Below are 26510 nucleotides of genomic sequence, written 5' to 3' on the forward strand. Positions count from 1 at the left end.
ATGGTCCTCAGAGTGACTCCATATAGTCCTTGAAAAATTCCAGCGCCATTCCTTCTTCAATTTAACCCCATTTACAACACACCACATATAGAACAGAGCTTACCTCATGCATACTGAAGTATGAGGCCACAAAACGTTTAGTGATCTACTCCCTGCCTATAGTATCCCCAATTATATGGAACGCTGCACTCTGATGCCTCCAATTAATGTTTCCACATTTGGGTCATAAATTAAATAAAAGTGTAAAAATGCTACAGAGAGTACCATATAGTACTTTAATCAGCACAATTTAAAACCTTACAACATTGTCAAAATGTGGGTCTTTGTGTAAGGAAGCCTCACATGAGAAAAAGTCTGAATATATCAGATACCGTTTACATGTACTAATTGCCAACTCTTCCCAACTGGTGTCGATAAACAGCTTCATCGGGGGCTCTTACAATAAAACTATACTACAGCAGCTTTGGGAGTTAGGTGGGGAACTCTAATTCCACATAATGTGGCTTCTGTCTTTGCATGTGGCTGTGCAGTGTGGGGCTGCACTGAAGAGTACTGCTCTTTAGTAAAATATGACATATTAGAGCTTCTTTGCCTGAAACAGCGGGGCTGTCGCTGAAATGCAGCCCCTTCTTTATATATTTATTTTTAAGATGTTTACATAAAGAGCTATGTTTTACTGAAGAGCTGAACTATTACATGGAGGTGACAACCAAACTCCACACGGTACAGGAGGTTCATGACATTTTATGTGAATTGCTCAGGTGTGCAGACTGTGATTTACTACCCTATGAGCATGCGTAACCCTACAAGCAGCACTGGGCAGATTAACAGTAGTAGCATAAACTTGTTTTGCATGCCTTGCCTATTATCCAGTATCTTCAACATCAAAGGATTTTAAAACTCAGTTCTGTCCAATAGTTGGTTATGGTCCAGTTACCTCATTGAGAGCCTCCCCGGATTTACGTAAATTCTGAATCTCAAATAATTCAACAGCTCCCCCATCGTCCATGCAGCATAGATCAAGCACAATGCAGCCTTGGTCCTCAAAGGCATTGATCTGGTGAAAAGTTGAGAATGCTTTTGTACGATAGGTCACTGGGTGTTTCTAAAGAGACACATTAAGAGGTTTTCATGTTACTATAATTAACTCCAGTAGCGCATTATCACAGCACTGCACAAGTATTCACCGATTCACTTTAACAAATTCATACCTCCCATTGTAAGTGAGCACACAATCCTTACAGTAATTAGAGCAAAGCTTATCTGACATTTTTACTGTTGCCTTCATCTATGTGGTATCAGTCTTCATCCTATTCCTAAACTCTATTTAGGACTGTTTACACTTGTACAGAATTCTCACAGTAAGTGACATACAGTCATGGCTGAAATTGTTGGCCCCAGAAACATTTCCAGAAAAAGGCTTTGCAGTACTGCTGTTGTATTCTGGAAGTGATAATATGATATATATACTCAAATATAAACTGATCCCAATATAAACCGAGGTACCTTTTCTACCTTCAGACACTGACAAATTTGAGTCGAGCATGAATCTAGGGTAGAAATCAAGGTTTCTACTGTTAACATCCCCATATTGCTTCTCTGGTGGTCTAGTGGCCTCCTCCCCCTTACAGTGTACCTGGTATTTAATGGTTCCCCTCCCATATTCAGCATACCTGGTGTCTAGTGGTCCCCCTCCTTACCCCATAAAGTGTACCTGGGTGTCTAGTGGTCCCCACCCTTTTACAGCGCACTTGGTGTCTTGGAATCCTCTCTCCTCAGAGTGTTCCTTGCTGGTCTAGTGGTCGCCCTTCCTCCACCATACATTGTTCCTGTTTTCTAGTGGTCCCCCTTCCTCCCCATACACCGTTCCCTGGTGTCTAGTGGTCTCCCTCCCTCTCCTGTAGAGAGTTTCCTGTTGTCAAGTGGCCGACCATCCTCTCTCTTCGCGTCCCTTAATTGCAGGGTGTAGGCAGCGGAAGAGCAGCTCACCTGATCCGGGATCGTACACACTGCACAATGACTCTACCTGTCTCATTTATTTCGCATCCGGCCTCTAGCGTTTAAACTTGCTGAACTAGGAAGTGGATAGTGAGTTAAAATGCTAGAAGTGGTGCAGCAGTCGTACACTGAAACAACTGATATGACTTGTTTGTTTCACATGTCCGAGTGATCATGTTTATAGGTACCATTACAGGTAAAATAAACCTGCCACCGCTGTTAGCGAATAATTTCACAACATTTTTACAGAATAAATTTAAAGCAAACATGTAAAATAAAAATAGAAAAGGTTAGTTACCTCAGTAGAGAGAAGCCTCTGGATGATGCAGCGGCTTCTCCGATCCTCATCTACCCCACTGCTACTCAATGGGACCCTCTCCTTTGCGGCAGCACTCCTGTCCATAAGTACGACCCGTGCCTCCGCAGTAGCACAAAGCCGCTTGTGCATGGAGGAAAAATCAGCGTATGAGCAGCTCCGTACTACTGTGCAGACACGGACCGTACTTGTGTCTCTTTTTTTTCTTACAGGTACATTTTAACCACTTCCACCCCCCCCCTCCCCCCGCTAAAAACCAGGTCATTTTCTTCTACAATAGGCCACTGCAGCTTTAAGGTCAAGCCGCAGGACCGCACAACACAGAACACAAGTGATTCTCCCCCCCTTTTCTCCCCACCAACAGAGCTCTCTGTTGGTGGGGTCTGATCGCTCCCCCAGTGTTTTTTTTTTATCAATATTTATTTGTATATTTTTATATAAAAATATGTCTTATTTTTTGTATTTGTACACTCCTCCCTCCCTCCGCCATCCAATCCCTGTGATCAGCTGTCATAGGCTTCAGCCTGTGCCTCTGGGGGGGGACAGCTGTGTCACACGAGTGTCCCCGGTACAGAGCTGCTGTAGATCATATCACTGTACACCCTAAATAGAGAACAGTTTCAGCGTCTAACAGTCTCCGAGTAACGATCGCTCCACCTACCAAGCAGGCGATGCACACGCAGTCTGCGCGTGATCTCCTGCAAACTGAAGCCCTAGGACTTTACGCCAATCAACATCAGGCGGTCCTGGGTCTGCAGCCGCGGCCACGCCCATCAGCGTGAAGTGATTGGCTAGTAGTTAAAGTGACACTGAAGCAAAAAAAAAAAAAAAAAAAAAAAAGATATAATGAATTGGTTGTGTAGTACGGTTAATTAATAGAACATTAGTAGCAAAGAAAATAGTCTCATATTTGTATTTTCAGTGATATAGGTTTTTTTTTTTGTATAACATGGTCTCATTCTCTAATAATTGCAGTTTATACATTATACTCAGCATTCTAAATGATTTCACAGAGCAGGCTAATGAACTTTTGAACTTTACTCTGCAGAAAACAAAAACAAAATACAGTGACAGCCAGTTGAGATAATAAGCTTCAGAAGACAGAGCTCAGCTCAGATAAGCCCTTTTGCGTAGATAACAACTGGAGTTTCATAACTCTTCCTGTGCTGCAAACAATATTAGACTCATATCTGTGCTGCTAATGTTTTATTTCTTAGATGTACTAAACATACAAATCATTATCTCATAAGTTTATTTTCACTTCAGCTTCCCTTTAAAAAGAGGCGTATCTGCAAGTTTATTCTTTAAAGCCCAAAACCGAACAAGGTGTATTATGATAGCATACAGAAGTCCCAGGCACACAACAGAGGGAAAGGGATAAGCCACCAAGTTAGCCTTACAATGTTGTTTTAGGTTTTTTTCTTCTGAAACGTGAAACCCAGATTTTTGCTGCCTGTGTCGGTATGGTCTGCTAAACGAATTGTTTCAGCTGTCAGTGTGAAGATCCTTATCCTTTTCTTCCTTATTTGCTCATCCATATTCAGGATTATATGCCCCCCGCATAGTAACAGAGTGCGTCGTCAGCTACAGTGGTTTGTAAAAGTATTCGGCCCCCTTGAAGTTTTCCACAATTTGTCACATTACTGCCACAAACCTGAACCAATTTTATTGGAATTCCACGTGAAAGACCAATACAAAGTGGTGTACATGTGAGAAGTGTAACGAAAATCATACAGGATTCCAAACATTAAAAAAATAACTGCAAAGTGGGTTGAGTCAATACTTTGTAGAACCACCTTTTGCTGCAATTACAGCTGCCAGTCTTTTAGGGTATGTCTCTACCAGCTTTGCACATCTAGAGACTGAAATCCTTGCCCATTCTTCTTTGCAAAACAGCTCCAGCTCAGTCAGATTAGATGGACAGAATTTGTGAACAGCAGTTTTCAGATCTTGCCACAGATTCTCGATTGGATTTAGATCTGGGCTTTGACTGGGCCATTCTAACACATAGATATGTTTTGTTGTAAACCATTCCATTGTTGCCCTGGCTTTGTCCTGCTGGAAGGTGAACCTTCACCCCAGTCTCAAGTCTTTTGCAGACTCCAAAAGGTTTTCTTCCAAGTTTGCCCTGTATTTGGCTCCATCCATCTTCCCATCAACTCTGACCAGCTTCCCTGTCCCTGCTGAAGAGATGCACCCCCCGAGCATGATGCTGCCACCACCATATTTGACAGTGGGGATGGTGTGTTCAGAGTGATGTGCAGTGTTAGTTTTCTGCCGCACATAGCGTTTTGCATTTTAGCTAAAAAGTTCCATTTTCGTCTCATTTGACCAGAGCACCTTCTTCCACATGTTTTCTGTGCCCCCCACATGACTTGTGGCAAACTTCAAATGGGACCCCCACATGGCTTGTGGCAAACTGCAAGCGGGACTTCTTATGCTTTCTGTTAACAATGGCTTTTTTCTTGCCACTCTTCGATAAAGGCCAACTTTGTACAGTGCATGACTAATAGGTGTCCTATGGACAGATTTCCCCACCTGAGCTGTAGATCTCTGCAGCTCGTCCAGAGTCATCATGGGCCTCTTGACTGCATTTCTGATCAGCGCTCTCCTTGTTCGGCCTGTGAGTTTAGGAGGATGGCCTTGTTTTGGTAGGTTTACAGTTGTGCCATATTCCTTCCATTTCTGAATGATCGCTTGAACAGTGCTCCGTGGGATGTTCAAGGCTTTGGAAATCTTTTTATAGCATAAGCCTGCTTTAAATTGCTCATTAACTTTATCCCTGACCTGTCTGGTGTGTCCTTCAGACTTGATGGTGTTGTTGCTCCCAATTTTGTCTTAGACAACCTCTGAGGCCGTTACAGAGCAGCTGTATTTGTACTGACAGTAGATTACACACAGGTGCACTCCATTTAGTCATTAGCACTCATCAGGCAATGTCTATGGGAAACTGACTGCACTCAGACCAAAAGGGGCTGAATAATTACGCACACCCCACTTTGCAGTTATTTATTTTTAAAAAATGTTTGGAATCATGTATGATTTTCATTCCACTTCTCATGTGTACACCACTTTGTATTGGTCTATCACATGGAATTCCAATAAAATTGATGCATGTTTGTGGCAGTAATGTGACAAAATGTGGAAAATGTGGAAAACTTCAAGGAGGCCGAATACTTTTGCAAACCACTGTATATAGCGGAGTTCGTATCTGTACAGCCCAGCAATGTCACTCAAGGGGATCAGGTCCCGTTCCCCAACGGACGAGGTTCACATTCCCTCACTTCCTGTGACACCAAACTAAATCAATAAAAATCTTCTCAATACAGTCAAGAACAGTAATAAAAGCCTACAGATGTCCTGACCTTTCCTGTGTGCTTATTGACCACATGAAAGACAGTATCCAGCTCAGGCTCCCAGCTCATTATTCCCGAAAAAGACTTTCCTCTTAGCTGGTTGATCAGTAACTTTATTAGATTTAATCTCAGAGGTTGTTCCACAAACACCACATAATTCTCACTCATTCCTAATGATAAAAGAAAACAGCATAAGATAATGCAGCTAAAGCATATAACTGTAGCTTATGTAAAACATAAACATAAGGGCCAGGAACTTATAGGTGTCAGCTCTATACAGGTAGTCCCCGACTTACGAACAACCCGCCGATAAGAAAGGCATGGATTCTGTGTTTCCATGGGAACAAGTCAAAAAAAATTTCAAATTGGACTTGTGATTTTTGAGAAAGTTGATTTTAAAAAATTCAAAGAAAAAATGGCTTTTAAACTTGAATAAGCAGGTACAGAGGGTAGAGGTGACACAGAGGGGGACCCTGGAGGCACAGGGGGGCAACACAGGAGGTACAGGGGACAGAGATAGTACAGTGTTCTGACTTAAGAACAGATTCAGGTTAAGAACAAACCTACAGTCCCTATCTTGTTCGTTAACCGGGGACTACCTGTAATTCTACTGTCAGGTTTTGCACTCCTGTATATGTAAAGTTTGACTGTTATAGGGTGCTGTCTATTACAGGGGGCCGTTGTGGGGGCTGTCCATTACAGGGGTCTGTCATGGGACACAGTCTGCTACAAAGAGTCTGGCACACGGTGCTGTCTGTTAATGGGGTCTGCCCTTCCCTCCTTGGTAGTACATTGTTTGAATTGTTCTTCTCCACTCTTTAACATCAATGTACAGACCCCCAAACATGCTGAGTACAGAGACTAGTTTTGTACTGTAAAGAATAGTGACATGCCTGTATCTAAAAGGCTCCGCCCCGCCTTCAGTCTCCAAGCGGTGATCGCTGCTCGGAGACTGTTAGATGGCGAAAGCCCCATCTAATCGCCATGTACAGCATATAACATATACGCTATAGCAGCATAGAGGGTGATATAGCGGCTGGGAACGCGGAGAATCACTCGCGTTCCCAGCCTGTCGGCGGCTGTCGACGAACCCGGAAGTAGCCGCCGGTGGGGACAGGACGATCGGAGCGAGGCTGCAAGGGCACCATACAGCTTCAAGGGGCTGAGGGATGCCCCAGGTGAGTAAAAATCTTTTTTTTTTTTTTTTAACTTAAGTATCCCTTTAAAGGGGCACTCCAGCGAAAAACTGTAAAATGTAAAATATGTGCAAACATATACAAATAAGAAGTCAATTTTTTCCAGAGTAACATGAGCCATAAATTACTTTTCTCCTATGTTGCTGTTACTTACAGTAGGTAGTAAATCTCACAGAAGTGACAGGTTTTGGACTACCGGTAGTTCATCTCTTTCTAGGGGATTCTCAGGGATATATTTATTTTCAAAACCACTTAGTGAATGGCAGTTGCTCTGTTCAACTGCCAAAAAACTGTGTAGGGAGCAGAGAAGCTGGCCAGCATCATTGTTTAAATCCTTTTTAGGGAATATCTTTATAAAGAATACATGCCTTACTGAGAATCCCCTATGAAGAGATGGACCAGTCCAAAACCTGTCACTTCTGTCAGATTTCTATTGCTTACTGTAAGTGACAGTAACATAGGAGAAAAGTAATTTATGGCTCATTTTACTCTGTAAAAAATGTACGTCTTATTTGTATATGTTTTCACATATTTTACATTTTACAGTTTTTCACTGTAGTGCCCCTTTAAGGAAATATAGCCTTTTTTGTTAAAAAAAAAGCACATAAATATTTATAAACAAAAAAATAAACAATGTAGGGTGATCTAACCCCACCAACAGAGAGTTCTGTTGGTGGGGAAAAAAGGGGGGGGGGGGGGGGGGGAGATCACTTGTGTTGTGCGGCCCTGTAGCTTGGCCTTAAAGCTGCAGTGGACTAATAGCAGAAAAATGGCCTGGTCTTTAGGGGGGGGGGGGTTTAGCACTGTGGTCCTCAAGAAGTTAACTACATTTAAGTATAAGTACATTAACAATTTAATACAGACTGACTATCTTTACCATTGTAGTTAACAGTACCATGCAGATCCATTTTTGGTCTTACCAAATCACCTTCTCACTGCGTTACTTAGGTAGAGGCACTAAAGGACTCTGTGTAAGTATCTAGACTATCTAGACCCAGAAAGTTATTGGGGGTGGGCAATTAATTAAAAAAAAAAAAAAAAAAGCTCACTGGCCTAACTGCCCAGTAGCAATGCTGCACCAGAACCAAAATCCCAATCTGAGAGGTTCCCAACTAAAAACAACAAATGGAAAACATTTTTTTTTCTAAAATTAAACAACAGTGTATAAGCCAACTCACCAAAGCTGTGATAGTAGGCAGGCTTCATTTTCTCCTTTGGCTGTATGGCGCATACCACTTGTGCTCCATCCAATGTCTCCTCCAAGCTGGACTTCTGAGGAGGAACTTTTATTATATTGTAGTGTGTTCCTGTAACAAATACAATTATTTTACATCAAGCCCTGGATTGTTTTGTTTCACCTCCCTGGCGTTATGATTTTTTCCTGATTTAGGATTTAAGCTTTTGGATCCTAAAAAGAAAAAAAAAATACCACAGAGAGATCTGCAGCAGCTCCTGCATAACTCACCAAGGCAGGGGATTACCCCTCAGAGCTGCGGATTTCTGTTCCCGAGCCTGACTCGGGATTACCGCTAAAGCCCCATACACACACTCTAAAGCAGTCTTTTATGCGACACAATTATCAAGCAACTTTTGTTGTGAAAGTGGAAGTTGAAGAACCAAAAACAAGTTGCTTGCTATTGTTCAAAGAACTGATAAAACTGATGAGCCAACCCAACTGTTGGATTGACGTCTTAGTCCTTTGAACAATAGCAAGCAACTTTTTTTTGGGTTGTTCAACTTGTTTCACAATAAAAAGTTGCTTGATAATTGTGCTGCATAAAAGGCCGCTGTTGAGCATGTGCATGGGGCTTTACTGAGGCTTAACCTCCCTAGCGTTCTGGATGAGCTGAGCTCGTCCAGAGACGCCGGAGGTCACCGCTCAGGCCCTGCTGGGCCGATTTGAATAATTTTTTTTCAAACACCCAGCTAGCACCTTGCTAGCTGCATGTTTGCTGCGATCACTGCCGCTCGTCGCCAATACCCGATGCTAAAGAGGCCCCCCCTCCGCAGACCCCGTGCGCAGCCTGGCCAATCAGTGCCAGGCAGCGCTGAGGGGTGGATCGGGACTCCCTATGACGTCACGACATCGATGACATCATTCCGTTCGTCGCCATGGTGATGGGGAACGCCCTGAAGGAAATCCCGTTCAGAACGAAATTTCCTGATGGACATAGGCGCCGTGCGGCTGCGCATAATTAAAACGCCAGGGAGGTTAGTTAGTAATGCTTCACAATCTACTAGTGTCATCTTTCAAATCCAACTTTCCTTATTCAGAACCCTGGATAATGTTGTCCAAAGCACTTCAGCCCCATTACTTGCGGGAGAGGGTCAAAGGTCATGGCGAGGTCACAAGCCATCTGCATGCCACCTCTTGCATTGCCATGAACAACACTTCAGTCAGAAAGATTTAAGGGGAGATCCCATCTCGTACAATGCCCAGAATACATAGAATTGGAATTGTGTTTATAGGACACCCCATTTTGTCATGTAAAAACTTTGTGATCTGCTTCTAATAGTCCAGTACCACTGTGCAATCCCAGATGAGATGAAAGAATGGGAGTGAAGGGGAGTGGCAGACATGAATCAATTCAATAATACAGCACGAGGCGTAGTGGTTAGTGCTCTCGCTTTGCAGCGCTGGGTCCCCAGTTCGAATCCCAACCAGGTCAACATCTGCAAGGAATTTGTACGTTCTCCCCATGTCAGCGTGAGTTTCCTCCAGGCACTCCGGTTTCCTCACACATCCCAAAAACATTCAGATAAGTTAATTGTCTTCCTCTACACTACACAATACATATATAGACATGACAATGGTAGGGACTAGATTGTGAGCTCCTCTGAGGGACAGTTAGTGACAAAACAATATAATCTGTACAGCGCTGCCTAATATGTTTGCTCTATATAAATACTTAAATAAATAAATACAAATAATACAAGATTTGAAAGGGAAAAGTAATTTCACAGTCATGTACATCATTCTTTTAAAAAGGACTGTTTTTTGTTAAAAAAAGAGCTGATAAAAAAAACTATTTGAAGCACCAGACAGTGGCATAGCAATAGGGGTTGCAGAGGTAGCGACCGCATCGGGGCCCTTGGGCCAGAGGGGCCTCATGGGGCTCTTCCTCAACCAAAGTATTATCTGTTTATTGGTCCTGTGGTGGTAATAATCACTTCTATAGATACTTTGAATAGTAATAATCATTAGCAAACTGTTCCCCATCCCCTTCTTGCACCTCTAATGCTGGGGATACACGGTACGTTTCTGTACCGTGTATCGAAACGTACCGTGTATCGACCAGCTGATCCGACCAGCTGATAATATTCAGCTTGCCCGATCAAGGCTGGGGGACGAACGCGAATCAATCCGCATGTACGGGCGGGGACCGATCCGGTGGCTAATAGACAAGACAAATAACATTTATATTGCGCTTTTCTCCTTGCGGACTCAAAGTGCCAGAGCAGAGCAGCAGCCACTAGGGCGCGCTCTATTGGCATTTGCAGTGTAAGGGAGACTTGCCAAAGGTCTCCTACTGAATTCGTGCTGGCTTACTGAACAGGCAGAGCCGAGATTCGAACCATGGTCTCCTGTGTCAGAGGCAGAGCCCTTAACCATTACACCATCAGCCAACTGCTGCCGCCGTATCGACCCATGTATGCCCAGCCTTACACTGGATGACCTTGGCAGGTTTTGTTGCACCGTATCAAGTGTTACCTATAGAGTGCTTGGGTGCTTGGGGGGGGGAGGGGGGCATGTAAAACTCGCACCGGGGCTCCTTAGCTACGCCCCTGGCACCAGAGCTGGATGAAGATGGAAGCTCCACATAGAGGAGTAACACAGAAAAGCTGCCTGAAAGTAAGGAAGATTCCCAGCAGCCAGAAGAAGCCATACATCAAGATATGAAGTCTATCAATTCTAAGAACAAGATGAAGAATTAGAACACGTGTGGTATGCTAAGTACAATTTTAAACACAAGCCAAATACTGTAAGATAAGGGGGTCGGGAAAAACACCCCTTTTACCCATTTTCTTGAGTAAGGACTCAAGAGGACTATCTGTGCATGCTTTTTGTAACTAGATAAACCCAGAAGCCACATGCATTGTATTACACACATCTTTTTACTGAGGCACACTGATCTCTGCAAACCATAAAGTACACTAACCCAATGTCACCTGGATCACTGACTTGAAAGAGACCCTGAGCACGCATTAAAAAAATGAAATTGTGATTCACCTGGGGCTTCCTCCAGCCTACTATAGGCCGCAAGGTCCCTCGGTGTACTCCTGGCTCCTCTCCCAGTCCCGCTGGGGGCTCCGTTATGATATGACTTTGGCCTGAAGTCATCAGGGCTGCTTCGCGCTTTGCTGATATGCGTAATCACGCCGGCAGGCTATGCGTCATCATGTCAGCCGGCACGAGAGTCCTGCACATGCGCAGTTCTCTAATATTGAACCCCGCATGCGCAGGACTCTCTCGCCAGCCGGTGTGATGATGCGTAGCCTGCCGGCGTGATTACGCATATCAGCAAAGCGAAAAGCAGCCCTGACGACTTCAGGCCGAAGGCATATCATAATGGAACCGCCAGCGAGACTGGGAGAGGAGCCAGGAGGACGGCAGGGGGACATTGCGCCTACAGTGGGATGGAGGGAGCCCCAGGTAAGTCACAATTTCATTTTTAATGAGGACTCAGGGCCCCTTTAAAGGACACCTGAACTGAGAGAGATATGGAGGCTGCCATATTTATTTCCTTTTAAGCAATTCAAGTTGCCTGACTATCCTGCTGAACTTCTGCATCTAATACTTTTTATTATTATTATTATTTTTTATTTATATAGCGCCAGCATCTTCCGTAGCGCTGTACATAATACAAACAAATAATGGGGAACAAATATACATAAGAAATAGAAGACACTGTACAGTCATGACATTGAATAGAATAAATACGGATACATACATAGTTGATGTGTAGTTGGTACATGTACATATGTTAAAATAATATCAGCATAAGAAACACTAGGAGGAGGTCCCTGCCCTTGCGGGCTTACAATCTAGAGGGTAGTGGGGAGGAAACAAAAGGGAAGGAAACACAAGGATTAGTTGGTGAGCCAGTGTGCCTTCAGTGCTGCCTATAGCAAATTATAGGCTTGTCTGAACAGGTGTGTTTTCAGAGTACGTTTGAAGGTTTCCAGACTCGTGGCATGATGAACCGGCTGAGGGAGGGCGTTCCAAAGGAGAGGGACAGCCCGTGAGAAGTCTTGGATGCGAGAGTGAGAGGAGGTGACTAGGCTGGAGGACAAAAGGGTCTCCTGTGAGGAACGGAGGGTCCGGGAAGGGAGGTATCTGGAGATTAAAGAGGAAATATATGGAGGCGATAGCTTGTGTAGAGCTTTGTATGCAAGTGTGAGAAGTTTAAACTGGATCCTTTGGGCAACTGGTAGCCAATGGAGGGATTGGCAGAGAGGGCTGCCTCAGAGGATCTAGAAGAGAGGTGGATGAGACGGGCTGCAGAGTTTAGTAGGGATTGGAGAGGTGCCAGTCTGCTTTTTGGTAGACCACAGAGTAGGGTGTTGCAGTAGTCAAGACGGGAGATGATTAGGGCATGCACAAGCATTTTAGTTGCTTCTTGTGAAAGGAAGGGACGGATTCTGGAAATGTTTTTGAGATGGAAGTAGCAGGAGGTAGTTAAAGTGTTAATATGTGGTTTAAAGGAGAGCTCAGAGTCCAGAGTTACCCCTAGGCAACGAGCTTTGGGGGTTGATGCTATTGGGGTGTTATCTACATTGATTGTGACAATGGGAGGTGGAACAGCGAGCGAAGGTGGAAATATCACAATCTCCGTTTTGCTCATATTGAGTTTAAGGAAGCGGGATGACATAAATGTAGATACAGCAGATAGACATTCGGGGATTTTTGATAGTAGTGTGGAGAGGTCTGGGGCAGAACAATACATTTGGGTGTCATCAGCATAGAGGTGATATTGAAACCCAAAAGAGCTTATTATCTGTCCCAAGCCATGGGTGTAAATAGAAAAGAGGAGGGGTCCAAGGACTGACCCTTGTGGTACTCCGACAGTGGGCATTAAGAGGAGTTGGTATTGGCATAGGAGACCATGAAAGAACGTCCAGACAGGTAAGAGTTAAGCCAGGAGTGTGCTAAGCCCTTGATTCCCAGTGTTGAGAGGGTCTGGAGAAGTAGGGTATGATCAACAGTGTCGAAGGCAGAGGACAGATCTAGGAGTATTAGTACCGAAAATCTGCCTTTGGCTTTAGCAGCTAGGAGGTCATTGGCAACCTTAGTGAGAACGGTTTCCGTAGAGTGTTGAGGGCGGAAGCCAGACTGGAAGGGGTCCAACAGGGAATTAGCAGAGAGAAAGTTAGACAACTCTGAGTAAATGTGGCGTTCCAGAAGTTTGGAGGCAAAGGGAAGGAGAGAGACTGTGCGGTAATTAGAAAGGGCAGTAGGGTCTAAAGAGGGTTTTTGATTAGTGGTGTTATGATAGCTTGTTTAAATGAAGAAGGAAAAATGCCAGTAGAGATGGAAAGGTTAAACAGTGATGTTAAAGCAGGAATGAGGGGGGAGGAGAGCTGGGGGATAAGATGAGAGGGAATAGGATCTGAGGCGCATGTAGTAAGATTGGCTTTAGAGATTAGTGCAGAAAGACGCTGTTCAGTTAAGGCTGAGAAGATTGTTAGCGGGCAGGAGGTTTGAGTGGGTGAGTGGGTATGTGGAGAGGGATAGTTGATAGTAGGGGAGCTGCCGGGCAGAGAGGAAAAAGGAAGAGTTGATTGGACCGGTGAAGAGGGTTGCTTTTGAAAACTGTAGTGTTTCAATTTTGCTCACAAAATATGCTGCAAAGTCTTCTGCAGACAAGCTTGTGGTTGTAGGGGGAGCCGGGGGGTGGAGAAGAGAGCTGAAGGTGTTGAAAAGTTGTTTAGGGTTATGGGATTGTGAAGAAATGAGTGTAGAGAAGTATGACTGCTTTGCAAGTGAGAGAGCGTCCCTGAGCTGCAGCAGCGTGTTTTTATAGTGGGCGAAGTCATCTGCATTGGAGCTTTTCCTCCACTGCCGTTCTGCTGCCCTTTTATCCATAGACCCTGAACAAGCATGCAGCAGATCAGGTGTTTCTGACATTATTGTCAGATCTGACAAGATTAGCTGCATGCTTGTTCCTGGTGTGATTCAGACACTACTGCAGCCAAATAGACCAGCAGGGCTGCCAGGCAACTGGTATTGTTTAAAAGGAAATCAATATGGCAGTCTCCATATACTTCTCACTTCATGTTCCCTTTAAGTCCAAAACATCTGATCTGCAGATAATCAGCAGGACAGCCAGGCATTGTGCATTGTTTAAAAGGACAGTACTTTCCACATTAGAGTAGATGAATGAAGATGTGACTGGAGTATCCCTAACAGAAATTCAGGGGAAATCTCTCCAACTGAAAACAGTAAAAGTTATTTGGATTTTAGTATAATGTTCTATGTCATTTTATGCTGCACCTAATAAAAGACCGCATGACATATAAACGTCACAAAGTTATATGATTATCACACACACTTACCATCCTTTCCATAAGAATTTCCCATATTGTATGTCGTCCCATCAGGATCATAATGAGGGTGTGCTGTGGCGCCATTCACAGCAATAAACTTACTCCAATCCACCTATTAGGAAATACAAAACAGGAAAATTAATGCCACCTGCTGGAGACAAGATGGTATTGCAAATACAGTCATGGCCGAAATTGTTGGCACCCCAGAAATGTTTCTAGAAAATCAAGTATTTCTCACAGAAAAGTATTGCAGTAATACGGGGATAATAAGGGGAGGAAAAAAAGCAAATTGTACATAAGGTGACACAATATTTCAAAAATGGGCTGGACAAAAATTATTGGCACATTTGTTTGCACACCCTTTGGAAAAAATAACTGCAATCAGTCACTTCCTAGAACCATCAAAAAGCCTCTTCTACTTCTCACCCAGAATTTTGAACCACTCTTCCTTTGCAAACTGCTCCAGGTCTCTCTTATTGGAAGGACACCTTTTCTCAACAGCAATTTTAAGATCTCTCCACAGGTGTTCAATGGGATTTAGATTTGGATTCATTGGTGGCCACTTCAGAACTCTCCAGCGCTTTGTTGCCATCCATTTCTGAGTGCTTTTTGACGTATGTTTGGGGTCATTGTCCTGCTGGAAGACTCAAGATCTCAGATGCAAAGTCAGCTTTCTGACACTGGGCTCTACAGTGTGACCCAAAATCCTTTGGTAAGCCTCAGATTTCATGATGCCTTGCACACATTCAAGGCACCCAGTGCCAGAGACACCAAAAACAACCCCAAAACATAATTGAATCTCCACCATATTTCACTGTAGGTACTGTGGTATTTTCTTTGTAGGCCTCATTCCATTTTCAGTAAACAGTAGAATGATGTGCTTTACCAAAAAGCTCTATCTTGGTCTCATCCGTCCACAAGATGTTTTCCCTGAAGGATTTTGGCTTGCTCAAGTACATTTTGGCCAACTGTAGTCTTTCTTTTGTATGTCTCTGTGTTAGCAATGGGGTCGTCCTGGGTCTCCTGCCATAGCGTTTTATTTAATTTAAAGGTTGATGGATAGTTTGTGCTGACACTGATTCTCCCTGAGCCTGCAGGACAGCTTGAATTTCTTTAGAACTTGTTTGGGGCTTCTTATCCACCATCCAAAATCACCTGCGTTGCAACCTTTCATCAATTTTTCTCTTCCATTTACGTCGAGGCAGATTAGCTAGAGTGCCATGGGTTGCAAACTTCTTGATAATGTTGCGCACTGTGGACAAAGACCACTGTAGATCCACAAAACTTTGGTCGTTATCGGCCGCCTTAGTGTACAAGGCTTTAGACTAATTTGCTGGCATTAGTCTGAATTTAGGGCCTAGTCTGAATTTAGGGCCTGCAAATTATTCAGGATTTTGTTTTGGATATCTTTTGAAGGACCAAAAAAATAAATAAATATGGGAATAAATTCCCCTTAAAGGGAACCTAAACTGAGAAAATCCATATCCTTCTCAGTTTAGGTTTCCTTTAACACATTACCTTGTCTAGAGTTTCCAACGTTGCAGGATCCACTTTCCTCATGTAGTTGGTTTCTGTACTAGCATAATAATCTCCTTTATAAAGCACATAATTTACACTGCAGTTGTCAGTGGATTCTACAGAAAAAGGAGAAATTAATATGGATGAAGAAAGAGATGAACATCACAACACAAAGTGGTCATCTGCTGCATGGTGACTTCAGAGGTGACAACACAACTGGGTCTCACAAGTACAGTGGCAAATAGCAGCAAAACACAGATTATACAGAGTATGACCACTTACATGCAACACTTTCACTGCACTTATAGTGCTCTTATATTGTGAGAAATTTTCTCAGGAATTTACACGATAGCCAGCCATGTGCAACATTACACATCAATTTAGATCAGTATTATTGATTGATATAACACCAGCATCTTCCTTGGCGCTGAATGTAGTCACGTATAAAGAGTGTGAGACAGAGTGGGTTATAAAAGCTACTTGCAACACTCATGCCCTTTTTTTACTACCTGCTTGTAACATTTGTGTATGGATCAGGCAACAACTGGATATCTGAAGGCGGGCCAACCTCAGCCAGACTTGTGTAACAGAGAACAGAAGTGTTGCATATATAACATGAGTTACGCAAATTATGTAATAGGTTATGTCATTTGCATAAATCTTGGTAGACTTAGTGTGCGCTGCTTGTACACGTTAAAGGATACCCCAACTGAAATGTGACATAATGAGATAGACATGTGCATGTACAGTGCCTAGTACACAAATAACTATGCTGTGTTCCTTTTTTTCTTTCTCTGCCTGAAAGAATTAAATATAAGGTATGCAAGTGGCTGACTCAGTCCTGACTCAGACAGGAAGTGACTACAGTGTGACCCTCACTGATAAAAAATTACAACTATAAAACACTTTTCTAGCAGAAAATGGCTTCTGAGAGCAAGAAAGAGATAAAAAAGTGGAATTTCTTATCAGTGAGGGTCACACTGTAGTCACTTCCTGTCTGAGTCAGGACTGAGTCAGCCACTTACATACCTGATATTTAACTCTTTCAGGCAGAGAAAGAAAAAAAGGAACACAGCATAGTTCTTTGTGTGCTAGGCACTGTACATACACATGTCTATCTCATTATGTCACATTTCAGTTGGGGTATCCTTTAAATATAACTGGATTTAGTGGATATACTCCATTGGTTTATAAGTCAGCAAAATGCGGGTAGTAAAACTTATTACATTTTGCAACCCTGCTCGCTAGCTGGGACTACAGCAATGACACATTCATTTCACATGGGGAGGAATTTTAAATATCTACAGGGATTCTGCATCTACACACTGTGTCTGGAGCAGTGGTTCTCAACCTTTTCAGCACATGTACCCCTTTGTGGGTCATCCCTAAGCAAATGTACCCCCTACCGAATAAGATGCCGCATGAAGCACGCCTCAGCGGAAAAAAAGTGGGTGTGGCCTAGACATAATGTGGGTGGAGCCAAATACTAGCGAAATACAGGTAGTCCCTGGTTAACAAATGAGATAGGCAGGGACTGTGTCCGTACTTTAAAAAAAAGTTAATGCGAAATCTGCGGTTGCATATTTGTAGCAATTTTGGTAAAATCTGGTATGAGAGGTGACAGCTGACAGCGTATATCTGCAGAGGCGTATATCTGCGCTGAGCAGGAGTGACAGTACGATTGCCTTGCACTAGTCACGCAGTATAACAGCACACACAATGAAAATCTATGGGCCTCAGCAAGGAAAACAACTTAGAAAAAAAATAACAGTTTTTTTTTCCACCACCACCAGCCTACCTATCCAATTCACTATTAACTCCGCTCCTTCTCCTAAGAATAGCTTTTATAAAAGCTTTTGGGATTAGTATTTTTGACAGTGATACACAGTGAGAGCTCCCTCTCACACGTCTAGCCACATGTAGCAACATGACCTGGAAACCTGTGACCCTGTCCAGGAGCTGATTATTGAGGACTAGCAAATGACTCGCGGGAGTGTATTGGGTTTATCATTACCACTATCCTAAACATACGCAAGCTTTCAGTAAAGTGGGTACCAAGATGCTTGAACCAAGATCAGAAGAAAGAACAAGCTGAAGCATCCAAAGCAGTTTTGACTGATTTTGAACCTGCATAGGACTTTTTCGCTAGGTTAGTATGCAATCTGGCTCCACATTTATGATCTTGAAACCAAGGAACAGCCAAAGAAATGGTGGCACAGCGGGTCCAATTGGCTGAAGAAGTTCCGCACCCAGAAATTGGCCAAAAAGGTCATGACGTCCATTTTCTGGAACAAGCACGGTTAGTAAACTACCTCAGGACTCTAGTATAATTGGAAAGTATTATGCATACCTCCTGGACCAGCTGAAGGAAGCAATTAAGTAGAAACACAGTGAAAAGTTGACCAGCACACAGCCAATGTTGTGGCTGACAAACTGAACCCCCTTGGTTTCCAATTGATCCATCATCCCCATACTCACCTGACCCTTTCGAACTACTATTTGTTCCCAAACTTGAACAAACACCTTAAGGGGCAATGTTTTGAGGACATTGCTGACGTCAAACGTGCTCCTGAGAGCTGGTTTAAATGGTCTAGAGAAGAGCTGCAACTACGCTGTACCACATGCATCACTCGGGAAGGGCGGGGGGGGGGGGGGGGGGGAGAGAGAGAATGTTGAATAAATGTGTCCTTTCATGACTGGCTCTCTTTTTTTTCTGAGCAAATCAAGGACCAGCAATGCCTTTGTATGTAAAAAATGACTCATCAGACCAGGGCGCCTTCTTCCCTTATTGGAAGAGTCTGATTAAGGCTCATACACAGGATCCGTCGTTTGGACGTCTGGTCGTTCAGTCGTCCGGATATGAAATCGGGCGTGTGTACAGTCCGTCGTTCAGCTGATAAGACTGGTCTGTACACACGCCAGATTTGCCATCCGGTCGACTGAATGACCGGACGTCCAAACGACGGGTCTTTTAAAAAAAAAATATAGACGTGTGTATGAGCCTTTACAGACCTTACAGTAAACATATAGCATATGTAGCTAAGCTGGTTTAAACTACGTTTGAATGCTTAAACAGTCACATTTTTGTTCAGTTTTAAATCTTTTATGCAGTTACAGTATAATTTTTCCTGATGCACAACCCCAAAATACAGGTTAACGAGCATGCATATGAACCCTAGCTCTTACTTTCTTCATGCTGCCCCCATCTTAGTTGCAAATGGTATTCAAAGGATTAAAAAGTTTCAAACTTTTCTGTTTTTAAAATGGACCACAAACCATAGTGCTATCATTTCGATCATAACAGGAACAGGACATACCTTTTTTCAAGGTAAACCTGGATTTCATGCGGTCATACACTGACGTGCAGGGGTCTGGCATTGCCAAAGTACCAAACTCTGAGGCAACAATCCGATTTGCCTTCTTATTCTTTATATATGAGTCACTTTCCAAAAATTTGCTCATGTAGCTGACAGCGCCATTGTCAATCCTGAAGTTGTGCATGAGAGCCATTCCATCAAACCAGTGATTGTACCTGAACAGGAACAGACAGCATTAAAGCAAACCTGTACTGAATGTGCATAGTAAGGGCCTGAGCACACTAATGTGCTCCGGTCCACTTTTCAGCAACACATCAGTTAGGCCTTATTTACACTATGAAGAACATTAGTGTGCTCAGACCATAACTGCTTAAGGTAATGATGTATTTGTACATTCTATACATCTTTATAGGCCAGCTTGGAAAGTGCTGAAAAGTTAAAGATAAGATGATATATAGATAAGAGATATGGGTTTTATTTATCAACTTCAATATATGTTTCTGAGGCTGGAGGTCCTCTATGTTAAAGGGATACTTTAACATAGAGTTTCCCATTAGAAGCCCCGGGTAACTTCAACTCATTTTCCCCTGACCCCCCTACAGTGTCCCTTTAAGTGACAAGACAATTTACTCTGTACAGCGCTGTAGAAGATGTCAGCACTATATAAATACTCAAACAATAATAATCATAATATTAATACTCAAACCTCTACTTCACTGAGAGGCTAAATGATAAGATTGTCGTTGCCGTCCAAAATTATGAAATTGGTTCAAGCTACTCAGCCATGCAAAACAGAGCTGAAAATCTTTTGTTGTATCCAGGGGAAAGCAGAGAAATCTCTTTACCTTGTTTGCACAGCAATTTCTTAATTACAAGTCAATCTGATAATGTGTCCCGCAACTGCCAATGTGATCATTAGGCTTCAGTGAATAGGCTTTCAAATGACGTTAGACCAGACTTTTAATGTTAATATTTGTTTGTTTGTTTTTTGCTGTGTTCAATGTTTTAGAGCAATATTTTTGAATTTCATACCATTTTAAAAGCTCAGTCAAAATCTGTAAACTAAAAGTGAGTGCAGACCTTTTGTTAATCTCTTGTAGTTAGCTTTCAATGATTACATTTCAGCATAGGTTCATTTTGACCAGTTTTTCAAAACCTAAAATACATCTAAAACATAAAAGTTAGTCACTACCTTTGGTAATGGGAAGCCTCAGAATGGTCCGGAGGCTTCCTAGATCCTCTTACAGACCACCGTTCCCGTGAAGCTGAATATGCTTTTTTCGAGTCACACTCATGGACTCATCCTGACTAGGCATATGCAAGTATGGTCATTACCAGAAGAAAGATACTGCTTGTGCAGAAGCGCTTCATTCTACTGGCATGTGCAGAACTTACTCATCCACAGTTAAAAAGAAACTAATGTGAGTCAAATATGTTTACAAGGACAGTTTTATAGAATGGCCGGCTGTAAGTAAAGTACCCTAATAATTAAGCGAGCCAGGTGAAAAAGGAGCAAGAGATTTGGGTGCAGCTGGCGCCATAGGCAGTAATCTGAATTACAGCTATAGCGGCGCTCTGTCAGTAATCTGAGGGCAGTCAAAAGATAGAGCCCAAATGACGTTAAAAACAGCACAATTTGGCAGCCAGTGACACCTGAAAGCCAAATTGTGTCTTACCCCTGACTCAATGGCGGCCTGGAGGGGGAATAGTAATTAGTGCTGCCGGGACTTTTGCAGGAGCAGGTTAGGCTGTTTTTTACATGTATAACTAAAATGTCTCAAATTTACTTCAGCTTGACATTTTTTTTTACTTTCTTTTAGTAGTTTTTCACTTGGCAGCTGCTGAAAACATATTGTAGATAAGATGAAAAAAGATGTGAAAACTGAGGCGAATGGTGAATTGATTTGAGGCCTCTGTATTTTGTTACTTTAATATTAAATACAATTCTTACTTGTCATTTCCAAATTCAAATTTGCCAGGTCCATTGCGCAGCAGACTTCCTCGGATCCACTTTGGGATTGTACCCGTCACCTTGGTTGGGATTGGCTGTGGGGTTTCTGGCACACTTTGGAACAGGGGACCTATGTATTCCAAATTAGCTTGTGAGGAGAAACATGCTCTTCCCCAGACATGAAGCTCTTTAATAGCTGCAACAAAACAGAAGCATTATAAAAGAATTAAAATAAAGAAATTAAGACATGGGAAAAAGATCGGGTCTGGAAGTACATCAGCGACATAGTGGGCTGTTGTGTTTTTTTTAGCTTTTGGGGGGGGGGGGGGGGGGGGGTTGCGGCGCGCTCTGTGTTTATGTTTTGTGTGATTGTTTGGATTGCGAAAAAGTGTGTTACTATCAGAAACATACGCGTCGTGATAGAAAAGTCACAAATTAGTCACTTGCTCTGTGCAAGCAGGGGGGGGGGGGGGGGTTTCCTAGCTCTCGAAAAGAAGGAATAAAATAATCAAGACCCTTCTCAAAAAATCTTCTCTTATGGATACAGATGCAACGAGCAGCTACAGACCTGCCTTCAAAGAGAATCTGTATTGTTAAAATCGCACAAAAGTAAACATTCCAGTGCGTTAGGGGACATCTCCTATTACCCTCTGGCACAATTTCGCCGCTCCCCGCCGCATTAAAAGTGGTTAAAAACAGTTTTAAAAAGTTTGTTTATAAACAAACAAAATGGCCACCAAAACAGGAAGTAGGTTGATGTACAGTATGTCCACACATACAAAATACATCCATACACAAGCAGGCTGTATACACCCTTCCTTTTGAATCTCAAGAGATCATTTGTGTGTTTCTTTCCCCCTTCTGCTCTCATGCACTGAAGTTTCAGGCTGCTCTTTTCTTCCTGCAAACAGCTTTGCCCTTGTCTGAATTTCCTTAGTATGTGAAAGCCCAGCCAGCTCAGAGGACACTTTATCCAGCTTGTAAAAGATAGGAGAGCAGAGAGAAGCTGCACTAATCTAAATATCACACAGGCAGTGTGCAGAGAGGGGCCTGAAAGGGGGAATTCATAGCAGAACCACAACACTGAAGAACTTGGCAGCCTTCCAGACACTGGCCGACAAGTCTGACAGGGGAAAGATACATTGATTTATTACAGAGACTGTGATAGCACAAAGTGTTGCAGTAAGCCAGAACACATTAGAATATCTTTTGGAACTTGTAGGATGATAAAAAACACGATGCAATTTTTGTTACGGAGTCTCTTTAACCTCCCCTTTTTAGGGAAAGTTATGGAAAAGGCTGTCTATCTTCAACTTGAAGCCAGCAAACAAAATCTTGGACCCTCTAAAATATGGGTTCAACAAACGCTGCAGCTGTGAAACAGCCCTCATCCAAGTCTGCAACGATCTGCTCATGGCAAGGGACAGAGGGGAATGCTCATCCTAATCTTGTTGGATCTCTAAGCAGCGTTTGATACAGTTGACTATGACATCTTGCTCAACAGATTGCAGGAGTACTGTGGCCTCAGTGGCTCAGTCCTCCAGTGGTTCAGATCTTTCTTGACTGAAAGAAAAAGTGAGAGTATCCATAGGACCTGTCATGTCCAGTCCTGCATCTCTAAAATTTGGAGTGCCACAAGGCTCAACCCTATCCCCAGGGCCGGTTCTAAACTATTTGTTGCCTGAGGCAAACTTGTGAGGATGCTTCCCCCATCCCCATCCGATTTGGAATGATCGCACAGCACCCGAAATTTGCTTTGTTTCATTTAATGTTCTCACATGACATGCTGCAGCTCAACACAATAGCACCCTGACTGGCTGTGAGTCTCGTTCTATTCCTACTCTGACTGTTTGCTTATCGATAGGGAACTGAGCTTTATGAACCAAATCTCAGTTGTACTCAAACATTCCTACTTTCATGTGAGGAACATTGCAAAAATTAAACATCTCATTGCCCCAGAGGATCGAACCCTAGTTCATGCCTTCATCACATCACAGCTGGACTACTGCAATGCCCTCTATGCAGGCCTCCTAAACAAGGACCTGTACAGACTGCAATTAGTACAGAAGGCTGCTGCCAGATTGCTAACAAACTAGGCTCGCCACTATCACATTACACTGATATTTCACTTACTGCACTGGCTCCCCAGAAGCTTCTTCCATCCCCTCGCTGCATAAAGATCTGCATAAACACAATTATTTGTATCTCATTGACTGTCCCCAAGTAGAAAACTATGGAACATATTGCATTTTCAAAGCACAAAAACATCTGATTGCACAGAATCACACCTGAACTGGTAAAGAAAACAAACATTAAAAAAAAGCTGTTTTTACCTTACATGGGAATTCTGTCAGCAATGACCACCCACCCACCCAGTTGTGCCACAGTCACCCCTCATTATAAGCTCCTGGGTCAACAGGGATATGTGAGGGAGCAGGCTAGTGTTGTACTTTATTTTCGGGTTGAACTCGATGGACGTATGTCTTTTTTCAAACCAAATAACTATGTAACTATAAAACCCTTCTCGATTGCTCTCCCATGGCCAGGAGTGTTCTGCACATGCGCAGTTACAATGTGTCGCGATTGAGGAGGTGCACAGACGGGACAGAGCATGCTCCGTAGCTGCTTCCCAGACGGGTGGGAGTTTTTTTTTTTATTATTATAACACTTTTTATTAGCAAAAAGCAATTATAGAAAATGGGGGGATTTTCAGTATTTAATTTATTCGTTTATGAAAGCACTCCCTGAAAAGGATTTGTACAAAGATGCAGGGCACCCCCATACCTGTTTGCACACCATTCTGGCAGTTGGTTTGAGAAGCTGCAGTTCAGGAAAATTCTTTTGAAAATAAGGCCTCTTTTCCACGGACAGTTGATAGGCAGTGAAATGCCTCTCAAACTCTCACAAATGCTTGCTGCTGCCTGATAACTGCTCACTGCTGCCTGGCAACTGCTTGTTGAGCACACAGTTCAACTGTCTGTGGAAAAGAGGCCTAAAGAAAACCCTGAGAATCACCCATGAGGGGATGGGTTTCATTCAGATTTCATCTGCCTAATTATTGCACCTGCGTGTGTGTGTTAAACCCCGCAGGCGTCTTCTTTAACCTGTTCCACGGCGCCTCCCACTCTGCGTTCCAAGCAGCAGGCACGTGACTACAAATACCTCCTCCTTCCGGGTTGGAGGAAGTGTTTGTAGTCACGCGACGCGGCTTGGAACACAGTGTGGGATGCACCGTGGGGCGAGTTAAGTGTAACCCCCCCCCCCCGCGCACACCCACTCAGGTGCAATAATAGGGATGAAATCCATCTTTAATCCGTAGCTCATACCTACTCTGATGTGGCGCTTTTTAGTGAGATTTTCCACTTTCCTATACTTAACATTGAGGCTGAATCGCCTCAGAAAAGCACAGAAATGCTGCAGGACCTGCGTTTGCATTTGCATTTGGGGAAAAAAAAATCACATCGCTCGTGTGATCAATCCCATTCAAATACATTAGCCAAGCGCTTTTCAAAGCACTGGCGTTTTTAAAATTGCTCAGAAGCGCTCTCGGTGTGCATCAGCCCAAAGAGTAATTTCACTGCCTATCAACTGCTTCTGGAAAAGAGGCCTAAAGAACACAGGAGGATGCAAAAAGCCCCAGGTAAGGCAAAATCAACTTTATCTTTTTTTTTAACCACTTAAGGACTGCAGTCAAAATCCCTCAAAGAGAACCCGAGGTGGGATTTACTTATGCTATTGGGGCACAGAGGCTGGTTGTGCACACTAACACCAGCCTCTGTTGCCCCATGGTGTGCCTCCAAGACCCCCCTGCGCGCCGCTATACCCCAAGCAGTGCTGGCGACACGCAGCGTGTCGCCAGCACAATGTTTACCTCTGCCTGCCTGTTCTTGCCGCTCCCCCGCCTCCTCCGTATCGGCGCTACCCGCCCGCGTCACTTCCCTGCAATCAGCGGGAGGGAAGGGACGCGGGCGGGTAGCGCCGATACGGAGGAGGCGGGGGAGCGGCGCTAACAGACAGGCAGAGGTAAACATTTTGCTGGCGACACGCTGCGTGTCGCCAGCACTGCGGGGGGTATAGCGGCGCGCAGGGGGGTCCTGGAGGCACACCATGGGGCAACAGAGGCTGGTGTTAGTGTGCACAACCAGCCTCTGTGCCCCAATAGCATAAGTAAATCCCACCTCGGGTTCTCTTTAAGGGCCAGACACTTTTTTTCCATTCAGACCACTGCAGCTTTAACGGTTTATTGCTCGGTCATACAACCTACCACCTAAATGAATTTTACATCCTTTTCTTGTCCCTAATACATTTTTCTTTTGGTGCTATTTGATTGCTGCTGTGATTTTTAGTTTTTATTATATTCATCAAAAAAGACATGAATTTTGTAAAAAAAAAAGTTTTTTTTTTAACTTTCTGTGATGACATTTTTCAAATAAAGTAAAATTTCTATATACATTTTTGTCCAAATTTATTGTCTTTGATAAAAAAAAAATCCAATAAGTGTATATTTATTGGTTTGGGTAAAAGTTATAGCGTTTACAAACTATGGTGCAAAAAGTGAATTTTCCCATTTTGAAGCATCTCTGACTTTTCTGAGCACCTGTCAGGTTTCATGAGGTGCTAGACTTCCAGGATAACGGAAAATTGTATACTTACCTTCGGTAATTTTCCTTTCCTGTCGAATAGCCATGGCAGCATACTATGGGTTAACCCCCGCCCCTTAAAGAGAAACTCCGACCAAGAATTGAACTTTATCCCAATCAGTAGCTGATACCCACTTTTACATGAGAAAAATAATGATTTTCACAAACAGACCATCAGGGGGCGCTGTATGACTGATTTTGTGCTGAAACCCCTCCCACAAGAGGCTCTGGTACCGTACGGTACTGCTGGCAAACTGCCACAATGTAACAATGTTCAGACAGGAAATAGCTGCTTACTGCTGTCTGTTAAAGCCAGACCAGCTACATAATCTGCCCACAGTAACAATGTCACCATGTAAAACATGTCAGAATGTGAATCTGGGAGAGGAAAGATTTTACAATGAGCAAACACTGACTAAATCATGTATACATAATTATTGTAAAAATGAAGCACTTTTTTTATTACATTATTTTCACTGGAGTTCCTCTTTAACCAATCAGGACTGGTAACTATAAATCTGTCCACCCAATATGGTTCCCTGCTTTTGTAACTATGTCCCCCTTTTGACTGTCTCCTTCTAGGGTGGGTATCCCGTATGCTGCCATGGCTATTCGACAGGAAAGGAAAATTACCGAAGGTAAGTATACAATTTTCCGTTTTCCTGTCAAA

General features: G+C 43.2%; 1 protein-coding gene across 1 annotated transcript in view; it reads right to left on the bottom strand.

Moving 5' to 3' along the window:
* The window catches only part of LOC137521559 (carotenoid-cleaving dioxygenase, mitochondrial-like), a 47944-nt gene that overhangs the window by 12766 nt on the left and 8668 nt on the right, over positions 1-26510 (bottom strand). The window contains exons 2-8 of the mRNA XM_068240956.1: positions 21201-21396; positions 19250-19464; positions 15933-16048; positions 14424-14526; positions 8045-8173; positions 5680-5840; positions 938-1105 (exon numbers count right to left, since the gene is read on the bottom strand). Coding sequence (XP_068097057.1) covers positions 938-1105; positions 5680-5840; positions 8045-8173; positions 14424-14526; positions 15933-16048; positions 19250-19464; positions 21201-21396 — 1088 coding nt within the window. The remainder of the gene's footprint in view (positions 1-937; positions 1106-5679; positions 5841-8044; positions 8174-14423; positions 14527-15932; positions 16049-19249; positions 19465-21200; positions 21397-26510) is intronic.

The sequence above is a fragment of the Hyperolius riggenbachi genome, chromosome 6, assembly GCF_040937935.1.
Source record: "Hyperolius riggenbachi isolate aHypRig1 chromosome 6, aHypRig1.pri, whole genome shotgun sequence".
Taxonomy (NCBI): Eukaryota; Metazoa; Chordata; class Amphibia; order Anura; family Hyperoliidae; genus Hyperolius; species Hyperolius riggenbachi.